At 46.7% G+C, this 15,135-nt stretch overlaps 1 protein-coding gene across 1 annotated transcript; it reads right to left on the reverse strand.

The window, feature by feature from the left end:
- Positions 1-1,931: 1,931 nt before the first annotated feature.
- Positions 1,932-14,404, reverse strand: LOC135564899 (uncharacterized). The gene is made up of 5 exons (XM_065010986.1): positions 14,318-14,404; positions 7,663-8,338; positions 5,677-6,192; positions 4,876-5,628; positions 1,932-2,824 (listed from the first exon to the last, which is right to left on the reverse strand). Exons 1-5 carry the CDS (start codon positions 14,402-14,404, stop codon positions 1,932-1,934), a joined length of 2,925 nt encoding a protein of 974 aa, XP_064867058.1.
- Positions 14,405-15,135: the final 731 nt, after the last annotated feature.

Raw genomic sequence — 15,135 nt, forward strand, 5'->3', positions numbered from 1 at the left:
GTCACACGTTTCGGGTAGCCTTTCACAAGCTTCCCACAATAAGTTGGGTGAATTTTGGCCCATTCCTCTTGACAGAGCTGGTGAGTCAGCTTTGTAGGCCTCCTTGCTCGCACACGCTTTTTCAGTTCCGCCCACAAATGTTCTATGGGATTGAGGTCAGGGCTTTGTGATGGTCACTCCAGATATCTTGACTTTGTTGTCCTTAAGCCGTTTTGCCACAACTTTGGAAGTATGCTTGGGATCATTGTCCATTTGGAAGACCCATTTGCGACTAAGCTTTAACATCCTGACTGATGTCTTGAGATGTTGCTTCAATATATCCACATCATTTTCTTTCCTCATGATGCCATCTATTTTGTGAAGTGCACCAGTCCCTCCTGCAGCAAAGCACCCCTACATCATGATGCTGCCACCCCCGTGCTTCACGGTTGGGATGGTGTTCTTCAGCTTGCAAGCCTCCCCCTTTTCCTCCTAACATAATGATGGTCATTATGGCCAAACAGTTCTATATTTGTTTCATCAGACCAGAGGACAGGACATTTCTCCAAAAAGTACAATCTTTGTCCCCATGTGTAGTTGCAAACCTTAGTCTGGCTTTTTTATGGCTGTTTTGGAGCATGTGTCCTCCCAAGTCTTAAATGGCACTGACCACCACTGATTGAAATTCATGGAGTAACACACACATACACCACTTTGGGCCAGTCTATTCCTGTAAATAGCAACCATGTTAAAATATATACACTGAGTGTTCAAAACATTAAGAACACCTTCCTAATATTGAGTAGCAGCCTTTGTCCTCAGAACAGTCTCATGGACTCTACATGGTGCTGAAAGCGTTCCACAGGGATGCCGACTCATGTTGACTCCAATGCTTCCTATAGTTGTGTCAAGTTGGCTGGATGTCCTTTGGGTGGGGGACCATTCCTGATACACACAGGAAACTGTTCAGTGTGAAAAACCTAGCAGCGCTGCAGTTCTTCACACACTCAAACCGGTGCACCTGGCACCTACTACACCTCAAACCGGTGCACCTGGCACCTACTACACCTCAAACCGGTGCACCTGGCATCTACTACACCTCAAACCGGTGCACCTGGCATCTACTACACCTCAAACCGGTGCACCTGGCACCTACTACACCTCAAACCGGTGCACCTGGCACCTACTACACCTCAAACCGGTGCACCTGGCATCTACTACACCTCAAACCGGTGCACCTGGCACCTACTACACCTCAAACCGGTGCACCTGGCATCTACTACACCTCAAACCGGTGCACCTGGCATCTACTACACCTCAAACCGGTGCACCTGGCACCTACTACACCTCAAACCGGTGCACCTGGCACCTACTACACCTCAAACCGGTGCACCTGGCATCTACTACACCTCAAACCGGTGCACCTGGCACCTACTACACCTCAAACCGGTGCACCTGGCACCTACTACACCTCAAACCGGTGCACCTGGCATCTACTACACCTCAAACCGGTGCACCTGGCACCTACTACACCTCAAACCGGTGCACCTGGCATCTACTACACCTCAAACCGGTGCACCTGGCATCTACTACACCTCAAACCGGTGCACCTGGCACCTACTACACCTCAAACCGGTGCACCTGGCATCTACTACACCTCAAACCGGTGCACCTGGCACCTACTACACCTCAAACCGGTGCACCTGGCACCTACTACACCTCAAACCGGTGCACCTGGCACCTACTACACCTCAAACCGGTGCACTTGGCACCTACTACACCTCAAACCGGTGCACTTGGCACCTGGCACTAGGTGGACCCCTATAGAACTCTGGACAGGGGAACTCTGTGTGGATACCACTAGGTGGACCCCTGTAGAACTCTGTGTGGATACCACTAGGTGGACCCCTATAGAACTCTGTGTGGATACCACTAGGTGGACCCCTGTAGAACTATGTGTGGATACCACTAGGTGGACCCCTGTAGAACTCTGTGTGGATACCACTAGGTGGACCCCTATAGAACTCTGTGTGGATACCACTAGGTGGACCCCTGTAGAACTCTGTGTGGATACCACTAGGTGGACCCCTATAGAACTCTGTGTGGATACCACTAGGTGGACCCCTATAGAACTCTGTGTGGATACCACTAGGTGGACCCCTATAGAACTCTGGACAGGGGAACTCTGTGTGGATACCACTAGGTGGACCCCTATAGAACTCTGGACAGGGGAACTCTGTGTGGATACCACTAGGTGGACCCCTATAGAACTCTGTGTGGATACCACTAGGTGGACCCCTATAGAACTCTGTGTGGATACCACTAGGTGGACCCCTATAGAACTCTGGACAGGGGAACTCTGTGTGGATACCACTAGGTGGACCCCTATAGAACTCTGGACAGGGCAACTCTGTGTGGATACCACTAGGTGGACCCCTATAGAACTCAAGACAGGGGAACTCTGTGTGGATACCACTAGGTGGACCCCTATAGAACTCTGGACAGGGGAACTCTGTGTGGATACCACTAGGTGGACCCCTATAGAACTCTGGACAGGGGAACTCTGTGTGGATACCACTAGGTGGACCCCTATAGAACTCTGGACAGGGGAACTCTGTGTGGATACCACTAGGTGGACCCCTATAGAACTCTGGACAGGGGAACTCTGTGTGGATACCACTAGGTGGACCCCTATAGAACTCTGTGTGGATACCACTAGGTGGACCCCTGTAGAACTCTGTGTGGATACCACTAGGTGGACCCCTGTAGAACTCTGTGTGGATACCACTAGGTGGACCCCTGTAGAACTCTGTGTGGATACCACTAGGTGGACCCCTATAGAACTCTGGACAGGGGAACTCTGTGTGGATACACCACTAGGTGGACCCCTATAGAACTCTGGACAGGGGAACTCTGTGTGGATACCACTAGGTGGACCCCTATAGAGCTCTGGACAGGGGAACTCTGTGTGGATACACCACTAGGTGGACCCCTGTAGAACTCTGTGTGGATACCACTAGGTGGAGGCAGAGTGTCACTGTCACAACATGATTTATTCTTACCACAACTTCAAGTTGTTGTTGAAATGGAATGGAGAGAAGTCTGTACGGTATTGTATTTCAGAAACAGTAATGTAACAGACAGAACAGAGGGTGAATACTGAAGTAAGGGACAACTTGTGTTATTATTAGATGGGTGTTTGATGGAGTTATCATGTGTCAATCATGTGTCAAGACTGCATGTCTTTTACGAACCTGTTACACACTAGTAAGTATATGTTTGATCAAGGAAGTGTGTGTGACTCTTTATAGCGCTGTATTTGTGGAAGTTGGAACATGCCCCTAAAATGAGTGTCTCTGAGGGAGAGAGAGAGGAGGGGCGCTGCCAACCCCCAGACCCAGAGACCAGTACCCAGCTGTCTGTCAGTGACTGCTCCAGGGACAATCCTCAATGTTATCAGTGGACCAATGCCCTTTGACCCAAAGGAAGGATCCTGCTATACATGATACATTAGAAAAAAGGGAATTTCTTGTAGATTTGTGGAGGATGTGAGAATGTAACAGGCTGCGACCTGGTTGGGAGGTTGGGGGTTCAACGTTCAATGCCTTTTCATATTAGTGATCATTACCGTATGAAATACTAGGGGTTAAATAATGATACAGGCTGCTTTCTACTACTACTGATCATCATTACTGTATGAAATACTATGGGTTTAATAACTAAACATGCATTGTGGAAATCTACTTGATAATTCCTGAGGCTCCAACCAGACCCTGAGATCGGTCTCCGGTACCCCGCTGTCTCTATGATGAGTGACTGACTGGTCAATGGATCTTCCTGAAAATGTTCAAAGTGGACCAATGCCCTTTAATCTAGGAATATATTAAGAAGTTAATCATGACATTACATTAGCTGAGAAATAGCAGTGAAGGATCACAACGTCTTTATGTTTTAATAATGTTCTTTCAGCTCTCTGACAAAGGATCAGTCCAGGTGTGCAGTGTGTCACCAGGTGCTGAGGGATCCAGTCTCTAGGATCAGTCCAGGTGTGCAGTGTGTCACCAGGTGCTGAGGGATCCAGTCTCTAGGATCAGTCCAGGTGTGCAGTGTGTCACCAGGTGCTGAGGGATCCAGTCTCTAGGATCAGTCCAGGTGTGCAGTGTGTCACCAGGTGCTGAGGGATCCAGTCTCTAGGATCAGTCCAGGTGTGCAGTGTGTCACCAGGTGCTGAGGGATCCAGTCTCTAGGATCAGTCCAGGTGTGCAGTGTGTCACCAGGTGCAGAGGGATCCAGTCTCTAGGATCAGTCCAGGTGTGCAGTGTGTCACCAGGTGCTGAGGGATCCAGTCTCTAGGATCAGTCCAGGTGTGCAGTGTGTCACCAGGTGCTGAGGGATCCAGTCTCTAGGATCAGTCCAGGTGTGCAGTGTGTCACCAGGTGCTGAGGGATCCAGTCTCTAGGATCAGTCCAGGTGTGCAGTGTGTCAGCAGGTGCTGAGGGATCCAGTCTCTAGGATCAGTCCAGGTGTGCAGTGTGTCACCAGGTGCTGAGGGATCCAGTCTCTAGGATCAGTCCAGGTGTGCAGTGTGTCACCAGGTGCTGAGGGATCCAGTCTCTAGGATCAGTCCAGGTGTGCCGTGTGTCAGCAGGTGCTGAGGAATCCAGTCTCTATCTCCTGTGGACACAGGTTCTGCAGACAGTGCATCACCAGATACTGGGAGAAACCTGCTCCTTCAGGAGACTATGACTGTCCTCAGTGTAGAAAGAGATCCAGAACACTTCCTGTACTACAGCACCTGAGTGAACCCAATGATGACAGATCTAAACCCTAAACCATATGTGTTGATATGACATGGCAGGTGTGCAGGGTTCCCCCTATAGAACTCTGTGTGGATACCACTAGGTGGACCCCTGTAGAACTCTGTGGGGATACCACTAGGTGGACCCCTATAGAACTCTGTGGGGATACCACTAGGTGGACCCCTATAGAACTCTGTGTAGATACCACTAGGTGGACCCCTATAGAACTCTGTGGGGATACCAATAGGTGGACCCCTGTAGAACTCTGTGTGGATACCACTAGGTGGACCCCTATAGAACTCTGTGTGGATACCACTAGGTGGATCCCTGTAGAACTCTGTGTGGATACCACTAGGTGGACCCCTGTAGAACTCTGGACAGGGGATACCACTAGGTGGACCCCTATAGAACTCTGTGGGGATACCACTAAGTGGACCCCTGTAGAACTCTGTGTGGATACCACTAGGTGGACCCCTGTAGAACTCTGGACAGGGGATACCACTAGGTGGACCCCTGTAGAACTCTGTGTGAATACCACTAGGTGGACCCCTGTAGAACTCTGTGTGGATACCACTAGGTGGACCCCTGTAGAACTCTGGACAGGGGATACCACTAGGTGGACCCCTATAGAACTCTGTGGGGATACCACTAAGTGGACCCCTGTAGAACTCTGTGTGGATACCACTAGGTGGACCCCTATAGAACTCTGTGGGGATACCACTAGGTGGACCCCTATAGAACTCTGTGGGGATACCACTAGGTGGACCCCTGTAGAACTCTGTGGGGATACCACTAGGTGGACCCCTATAGAACTCTGTGGGGATACCACTAGGTGGACCCCTGTAGAACTCTGTGGGGATACCACTAGGTGGACCCCTGTAGAACTATGTGTGGATACCACTAGGTGGACCCCTGTAGAACTCTGTGTGGATACCACTAGGTGGACCCCTATAGAACTCTGTGTGGATACCACTAGGTGGACCCCTGTAGAACTCTGTGTGGATACCACTAGGTGGACCCCTATAGAACTCTGGACAGGGGAACTCTGTGTGGATACCACTAGGTGGACCCCTATAGAACTCTGGACAGGGGAACTCTGTGTGGATACCACTAGGTGGACCCCTATAGAACTCTGTGTGGATACCACTAGGTGGACCCCTATAGAACTCTGTGTGGATACCACTAGGTGGACCCCTATAGAACTCTGGACAGGGGAACTCTGTGTGGATACCACTAGGTGGACCCCTATAGAACTCTGGACAGGGCAACTCTGTGTGGATACCACTAGGTGGACCCCTATAGAACTCTGTGTGGATACCACTAGGTGGACCCCTGTAGAACTCTGTGTGGATACCACTAGGTGGACCCCTGTAGAACTCTGTGTGGATACCACTAGGTGGACCCCTATAGAACTCTGGACAGGGGAACTCTGTGTGGATACACCACTAGGTGGACCCCTATAGAACTCTGGACAGGGGAACTCTGTGTGGATACCACTAGGTGGACCCCTATAGAGCTCTGGACAGGGGAACTCTGTGTGGATACACCACTAGGTGGACCCCTGTAGAACTCTGTGTGGATACCACTAGGTGGAGGCAGAGTGTCACTGTCACAACATGATTTATTCTTACCACAACTTCAAGTTGTTGTTGAAATGGAATGGAGAGAAGTCTGTACGGTATTGTATTTCAGAAACAGTAATGTAACAGACAGAACAGAGGGTGAATACTGAAGTAAGGGACAACTTGTGTTATTATTAGATGGGTGTTTGATGGAGTTATCATGTGTCAATCATGTGTCAAGACTGCATGTCTTTTACGAACCTGTTACACACTAGTAAGTATATGTTTGATCAAGGAAGTGTGTGTGACTCTTTATAGCGCTGTATTTGTGGAAGTTGGAACATGCCCCTAAAATGAGTGTCTCTGAGGAGAGAGAGAGGAGTGGGGCGCTGCCAACCCCCAGACCCAGAGACCAGTACCCAGCTGTCTGTCAGTGACTGCTCCAGGGACAATCCTCAATGTTATCAGTGGACCAATGCCCTTTGACCCAAAGGAAGGATCCTGCTATACATGATACATTAGAAAAAAGGGGAATTTCTTGTAGATTTGTGGAGGATGTGAGAATGTAACAGGCTGCGACCTGGTTGGGAGGTTGGGGGTTCAACGTTCAATGCCTTTTCATATTAGTGATCATTACCGTATGAAATACTAGGGGTTAAATAATGATACAGGCTGCTTTCTACTACTACTGATCATCATTACTGTATGAAATACTATGGGTTTAATAACTAAACATGCATTGTGGAAATCTACTTGATAATTCCTGAGGCTCCAACCAGACCCTGAGATCGGTCTCCGGTACCCCGCTGTCTCTATGATGAGTGACTGACTGGTCAATGGATCTTCCTGAAAATGTTCAAAGTGGACCAATGCCCTTTAATCTAGGAATATATTAAGAAGTTAATCATGACATTACATTAGCTGAGAAATAGCAGTGAAGGATCACAACGTCTTTATGTTTTAATAATGTTCTTTCAGCTCTCTGACAAAGGATCAGTCCAGGTGTGCAGTGTGTCACCAGGTGCTGAGGGATCCAGTCTCTAGGATCAGTCCAGGTGTGCAGTGTGTCACCAGGTGCAGAGGGATCCAGTCTCTATCTCCTGTGGACACAGGTTCTGCAGACAGTGCATCACCAGATACTGGGAGAAACCTGCTCCTTCAGGAGACTATGACTGTCCTCAGTGTAGAAAGAGATCCAGAACACTTCCTGTACTACAGCACCTGAGTGAACCCAATGATGACAGATCTAAACCCTAAACCATATGTGTTGATATGACATGGCAGGTGTGCAGGGTTCCCCCTATAGAACTCTGTGTGGATACCACTAGGTAGACCCCTGTAGAACTCTGTGTGGATACCACTAGGTGGACCCCTGTAGAACTCTGTGTGGATACCACTAGGTGGACCCCTGTAGAACTCTGTGGGGATACCACTAGGTGGACCCCTATAGAACTCTGTGGGGATACCACTAGGTGGACCCCTATAGAACTCTGTGTGGATACCACTAGGTGGACCCCTGTAGAACTCTGTGTGGATACCACTAGGTGGACCCCTATAGAACTCTGTGTGGATACCACTAGGTGGACCCCTGTAGAACTCTGTGTGGATACCACTAGGTGGACCCCTGTAGAACTCTGGACAGGGGATACCACTAGGTGGACCCCTATAGAACTCTGTGGGGATACCACTAAGTGGACCCCTGTAGAACTCTGTGTGGATACCACTAGGTGGACCCCTGTAGAACTCTGGACAGGGGATACCACTAGGTGGACCCCTATAGAACTCTGTGGGGATACCACTAGGTGGACCCCTATAGAACTCTGTGGGGATACCACTAGGTGGACCCCTGTAGAACTTTGTGGGGATACCACTAGGTGGACCCCTATAGAACTCTGTGGGGATACCACTAGGTGGACCCCTGTAGAACTCTGTGGGGATACCACTAGGTGGACCCCTATAGAACTCTGTGGGGATACCACTAGGTGGACCCCTATAGAACTATGTGGGGATACCACTAGGTGGACCCCTGTAGAACTCTGTGGGGATACCACTAGGTGGACCCCTGTAGAACTCTGTGTGGATACCACTAGGTGGACCCCTATAGAACTCTGTGGGGATACCACTAGGTGGACCCCTGTAGAACTATGTGTGGATACCACTAGGTGGACCCCTGTAGAACTCTGGACAGGGGATACCACTAGGTGGACCCCTATAGAACTCTGGACAGGGGATACCACTAGGTGGACCCCTGTAGAACTATGTGTGGATACCACTAGGTGGACCCCTGTAGAACTATGTGTGGATACCACTAGGTGGACCCCTGTAGAACTCTGGACAGGGGATACCACTAGGTGGACCCCTATAGAACTCTGGACAGGGGATACCACTAGGTGGACCCCTGTAGAACTATGTGTGGATACCACTAGGTGGACCCCTGTAGAACTATGTGTGGATACCACTAGGTGGACCCCTATAGAACTCTGGACAGGGGATACCACTAGGTGGACCCCTGTAGAACTATGTGTGGATACCACTAGGTGGACCCCTATAGAACTCTGGACAGGGGATACCACTAGGTGGACCCCTGTAGAACTATGTGTGGATACCACTAGGTGGACCCCTGTAGAACTCTGTGCGGATACACCACTAGGTGGACCCCTGTAGAACTATGTGTGGATACCACTAGGTGGACCCCTGTAGAACTATGTGTGGATACCACTAGGTGGACCCCTGTAGAACTCTGTGCGGATACACCACTAGGTGGAGGCAGAGTGTCACTGTCACAACATGATTTATTACCACAACTTCAAGTTGTTGTTGAAATGGAATGGAATAGTCCCAAAGGTTTAATGATCAGTGGAAATCAAGTTCACCTCAAATACTTACAATGATGTGACCTTTACCCAAGTCTGGTATGAGGCTATGATTTCAGGGCCTTCAGAACATTCCATTTGATTTTCACAGAGAAAGGTAGAGCTAACCTGAAACAGGATACTTTTATCCTCATTGAAATGGGCATTGTGTTTTTCCCCTTTTGTGTAAAATTTTAAATCCCTACTGTAACTATGGCAACTAGGACCAGGTATAATGAATTACTGTGTTGTTGTTGTCTCTACAGCTGAACAACATGATGGAGGACCAGACATACTGAATTACTGTGTTGTTGTGTCTCTACAGCTGAACAACATGATGGAGGACCAGACATACTGAATTACTGTGTTGTTGTGTCTCTACAGCTGAACAACATGATGGAGGACCAGACATACTGAATTACTGTGTTGTTGTGTCTCTACAGCTGAACAACATGATGGAGGACCAGACATACTGAATTACTGTGTTGTTGTGTCTACAGCTGAACAACATGATGGAGGACCAGACATACTGAATTACTGTGTTGTTGTGTCTCTACAGCTGAACAACATGATGGAGGACCAGACATAATGAATTACTGTGTTGTTGTCTCTACAGCTGAACAACTCTTTCCATGATGGTCTTGTCATCGAACCATCCCAGAAGGCCAAGGCCTCTTCTGCACACAACATGATGCACAATAGTGTCAATAAAACCCTGCAATAAAACCCACTAAATATGATTCTAGTGAATCCCTTGTCCTTCCAGGTGTTACACTATTACCAGCGAGTCATAGGTGTTCTCTGAAACTGGTCCTGGAGAGAGCTACTGTGCTGTGCCTTCTGATGCATGCTAACATGCTCCCTTTGTCCTGATCTTGTCCACATTCTGATTGTGCCCACATTTTTAGACAGGTGTAGACGATTAAAAAAACACATTGTGATCTGATCTGCGTGACCACATGTAGGTAGCCAGGCACGCTTTATGTCTTGATATTAATCAAGTGTAAACACATCTGGATGGTAATTTAAGTCTTCATTTTCTGGCCTCGAAAATCATTGACAGATCGCATACTATTTATGGTGCTTTCAAGACAACTGGGAACTCTATTAAAAAAAATGTGGTCAAATGATGACGTCAGTGGTCTTCAGGTAGTAAAATCAGAGTTCTAGAAAGGTGCCAGAGTATCCGATATCGATTTCTGAGTTGGATGACTGTTCAAAACGATTTTCACAGTCGGAGCTCGTTTTTTTTTTCGGAAGACAGACATTTCCGAGTTCCCAGTTGTCTTGAAAGTGGTATTCGGACAGTAGGGGAGGGTTGGTTCATCTGGTGACAGGCAGCCTCACTGCTGCTCCCTCCGTCCCCTCAGACTGACAATCAGATGCAGGCCATCAGTCCAGTAAAATTAAAATAAAACACATGATTATGCTCATTCAGCTGTGCCTCACAATACAACAAACAATTTATTACCAGTGTGATCATATACTTAAAATGTTGAAATGTCATTTCAAAATGGTCTGAGAAGAGCAACATTGACAGGGCAATTCAAGCATAGCCAATATGCAGTGATAATGCATTGGGCCTAAAGCCTACTGTATTGGGCCTAAAGCCTACTGTATTGGGCCTAAAGCCTACTGCATTGGGCCTAAAGCCTACTGCATTGGGCCTAAAGCCTACTGCATTGGGCCTAAAGCCTACTGCATTGGGCCTAAAGCCTACTGTATTGGGCCTAAAGCCTACTGCATTGGGCCTAAAGCCTACTGCACAAACCTCATTGCTACCAGAACTGTTTTGAATAGGTTAATGTTGCAGAAACGTGTGTTTTTTTTAAGTCTTGTTTAAAAAACAATCTGAGTGTTAGACCTCGGCTTGCATTTTGACTCAATGTGATCTTGATTCCAGAAAAGGTTGGTGACCCCTGATCTAAATGATCTGAGGGTTGTCATTCTCTTGATTCCTGTGTTTGTTTCAAATCATTAAAAAAGTATTTATGGTGAAGACAATAAGAAGAGGCAACACCCAGAAGAGTCAAAAGGTGATGTTCAACTATAGTAACCGTTTTCCTTCGCTACTGCCAGTAATGTGGAGGCCAGGGTGGGACCCCACAGACAGTATCCTGAGTCCTGAACAGATCCGCCAAGACAATAAGTGGTAGCTGAGTAGCTCAAGGTCTGCCAAAGGTAGACTAGACAAAACACCCCCTCTCAGAGTCCACATGGGCCTGATGGGATGTGGTCAACGGGTTTGGGCTGATTACTTCAGATTTGTAATCAGATTAAATGACAAAGTAATTAGTAACTCATTCATTAGTAAATTAGTAACGTAAACAGATTACTTGGGTTACTTCCTTGGTTAGCCAGCATCTGCCTCAGTTTACAAAGACCTGTCTGCAAAGACAAAACATGTACCTGACGGACAGGTAGACTTGAATGTAGGCCCACTCATTTCCACGGAAACTAGACATTTAGCGGAGTAGCTGATGTCATCCCTGTGCTTGATGGGAAGTGAACAGGGTGGAGCTGTGTTGACTAATAAAAAAAAGTCCTCTTGTCAAAAATATCCTGGTGAAATGTTTGATTCTCTGGTCCTCAGTACATGGGGTCAGCCTATGAAGAGGTTTTACAATAACATGGCAGGCCTATATCACTGGCCTAGAAAGAAAAACAAGGATTTTATCAACTCTTGAAATGAACTACCGTTCCTTTATATTATAGGTCTATACAGAGACTACTGGATTACACATGACGTTGTGTGAGTGGTTGCCATGACACTACAGTCACCTGAGTGTAGACTACTCTCAGCAACAAGTGAGTTAACCTTTTACTGCAGTGGGCTAAATCAGGGTCACACAGAGTGTTTCTGGGTCGTCTTAAACACATTCACTTTGAAACAAGTGTACACCTCACACACATGGTTATGGGCTTCAACAAGACGACACCTCTTCCATGTCAGATATACAGTAGAGTTGAAATGTATTCAGTTTGAATCCCAATATTAAACTTTGTATACATCACAGAATACAGTAATTTAAAAAGACAGTTTGCCATAGAAACACTGGGGGGGTTAAATAAAGAACTGTTAATTATTAAATTGTGAAAAACAATAAAATTCCACCCATGAGGCCACTAGAGGGCGATTTGGTCATTTGACTGCAGGAAAGCGATACCTCAAGGCTTCTACATTGTTTCAGAGTGGAACCGTGCGGAAGACTCAGGTATACTGTCTGCTTCCTGCCCACTTGAGCCCCCAAGGTCGCAAGGACAGATTGAATAGGCATCAGAACAATGGGAAATGATACCTACTGTCAACTAAAGCTGTGAATTCCTCTGAGATGTGTCACAACACTGAGTCTGACGGAAACTTCAGGATGTCTGTTCTTTCTGGCAGCAGCTCAGGAAAAGTCAGCTGGTAGCTGTTTTATTCTACACCGAACTAAAATATAACATGTAAAGTGTTGGTTCCCATGTTTCAAGAGCTGAAAGAAAATATCCCAGAATTGTTCCATAAACTCAAAAAAGCGTATTTCTCTAAAATGTTGTTGCACACATTTATTTTCAAATCCCTGTTAGTGAGAATTTGTCCTTTGCCAAGATAATCCATCCACCTGACAGGTGTGGCATATCAAGAAGCTGATTAAACAGCATGATCATTACACAGGTGCTGGGGACAATAAAAGGCCACTCTAAAATGAATCAGGTCTCTGCATATAAATACTTAGGGATATGATTGGATGATGAACTGTCTATTAAAACGCATATTGATGAACTTTGTAAACGGCTAAAAATCAAGCTAGGCTTCCTCTATAGAAACAGGACATGCTTGTCCTCTACAAATAGAAGACTAATTGTGCAAGCTACTTTTATGTCTGTTATAGATTATGGGGATATTATCTACATGCACGCTACGGCATCAACACTTAAATCGCTGGATGCTACTTATCGTTGCGCACTTAGGTTTATTAGGGGTTATTGCAGTTTATTACGCGTTTATTACGGGTGCTAGCTACAGAACTCACCACTTAGGTTTATTAGGGGTTATTGCGGTTTATTACGGGTGCTAGCTACAGAACTCACCGCTGTGTTTTATATCATAATGTGGGTTGGACTTCGCTGTCCGTGAGATGAGAACAACATGCTCTCATGTTTGTCTATAAAGCACTTCTGAATAAACTACCTTCTTATTTATCATCACTCATCAATATTAGAATTATAATTCCTAACACCAGGTCTCAAGCATTGGATTACACTTGAGGCCCATGCGGTTTCCACAGAGTTGGGTATGGCTGCCTTTTCCTGTTATGCTCCTCACCTATGGAATAGCCTGCAGACTAAACTTACACGTGAGACTCTTGTCCCCCTGTTGCCCATTTTAAATATTTATTGGAGCATTTTTATTTTTGTGTTGCTTGTAACTGTTTCGGGTAAAGTTATTGTGCTGTTAGTAGAATAACCTGTGTGGAAATGAAATCTGTTGTTGTATTTCTATTTATTTGTGTGATCTGTGATGGTTTTGTTTGTCTTGTTTAGTGTTTTAATCATTGTACCTAAACTGTATGTATAAACATGTATACGCAGGGCCCAGCTGTAAAAGAGGTCTGTCTGTGTTCCTTGTTGACATAAAGGTATAATAATAATAAAATGTGCAGTTTTGCCACACAACACAATGCCACAGAGTTTTGTGGGAGACTGCAATTGGCATGTTGACTTCAGGAATGTCCACCAGAGCTGTTGTTAATGACTCTACCATAAGCTGCCTACAACTGTAGTTTTAGAGAATTTGGCAGTGAGTCCAACCAGCATCACAACCGCAGACCACGTGAATGGCATCGTGTGGGCAAGTGGTTTACTGATGTCAACGTTGTGAACAGAGGTCCCCATGGTGGTGGTGGGGTTGTGGTATGGGCAGACATAAGCTACGGATAACGAACACCATTGCATTTTATCGATGGCACGTTGAATGCACAGAGATACCGTGACCACATCCTGAGGCCCATTGTCGTGCCAGTCAGCCACCGCCATCACCTCATGTTTCAGCATGATAATACACGGCCCCATGTCGCAAGGATCTGTACACAATTCCTGGAAGCATAAACTGTCCCAGTTCTTCCATTGCCTGCATACTCACCAGGGTGACATACCCATTGAGCATGTTTGGGATGTTCGGGATAGGCTTGTAGGACAGGATGTTCCAGTTCCAACCAATATCCAACATATTCGCACAACCATCGAAGAGTAGTGGGACAACATTTCACAGGCCACAATCAACAGCCTGATCAACTCTATTCAAATGAGATGTGTTGTGCTGCATGAGGCCGATGGTCTCACCAGATACTGACTGGTTTTCTGATCCACGCCCCTACCTTTTGTTCTGTGACCAACAGATGCGTATCAGTCTGTATTCCCAGTCATGTCAAATCCACAGATTAAGGCCTAATTCATTTATTTCAATTGACTGATTTCCTTATATGAACAGTAACTCAGTAAAATCTTTGACATTGTTGCATCACTAGGTTAATATATATTTTGGTACGGCTTATTTAGGCCTAATTATTGTAAACAGTAGCAGACTTAGGTATGGGTGACACGGGCAGCCGCCCAGGGTGGCATCTTGCAAAAAATGCGGAATGGTGACATTTGCGCAAACGGTTTTCTATCGCTCATTTGCATGTCAAGTCAATGATACCATGTCACCGTGTGGGACTGTGGGTCAATTAACCTTGTCAAGGTTAATCCGACAAGGTTAATTGACCCACAGTCCCACACGGTGACATGGTATCATTGACTTGACATGCAAATGAGCGATAGAAAACCGTTTGCACAAATGTCACCATTCCGCATTTTTTGCGTCCTGATTCCAGTTTGGGAGCTAGGCAGGCTACTGCCTGGGAAGGTCTCCCACTCAGAAGTATGATATTGGGAGGGGGCGGAGGTAGTTTGACCTCT

The sequence above is a fragment of the Oncorhynchus nerka genome, linkage group LG26 (genome assembly GCF_034236695.1).
Source record: "Oncorhynchus nerka isolate Pitt River linkage group LG26, Oner_Uvic_2.0, whole genome shotgun sequence".
Classification (NCBI taxonomy): domain Eukaryota; kingdom Metazoa; phylum Chordata; class Actinopteri; order Salmoniformes; family Salmonidae; genus Oncorhynchus; species Oncorhynchus nerka.

Excerpts from the sequence above, each read along its gene's own strand:
- LOC135564899 (XM_065010986.1), bottom strand. The coding sequence starts at position 14,404 with ATGTTGGATATTGGTTGGAACTGGAACATCCTGTCCTACAAGCCTATC. Across the intron at positions 8,339-14,317 it reads TCAATGGGTATGTCACCCTG|TTCTATAGGGGTCCACCTAG; the intron begins GTGAGTATGCAG and ends ATCCCCACATAG. Across the intron at positions 2,825-4,875 it reads CTACAGGGGTCCACCTAGTG|AGTTCTATAGGGGTCCACCT; the intron begins GTATCCACACAG and ends TCCCCTGTCCAG.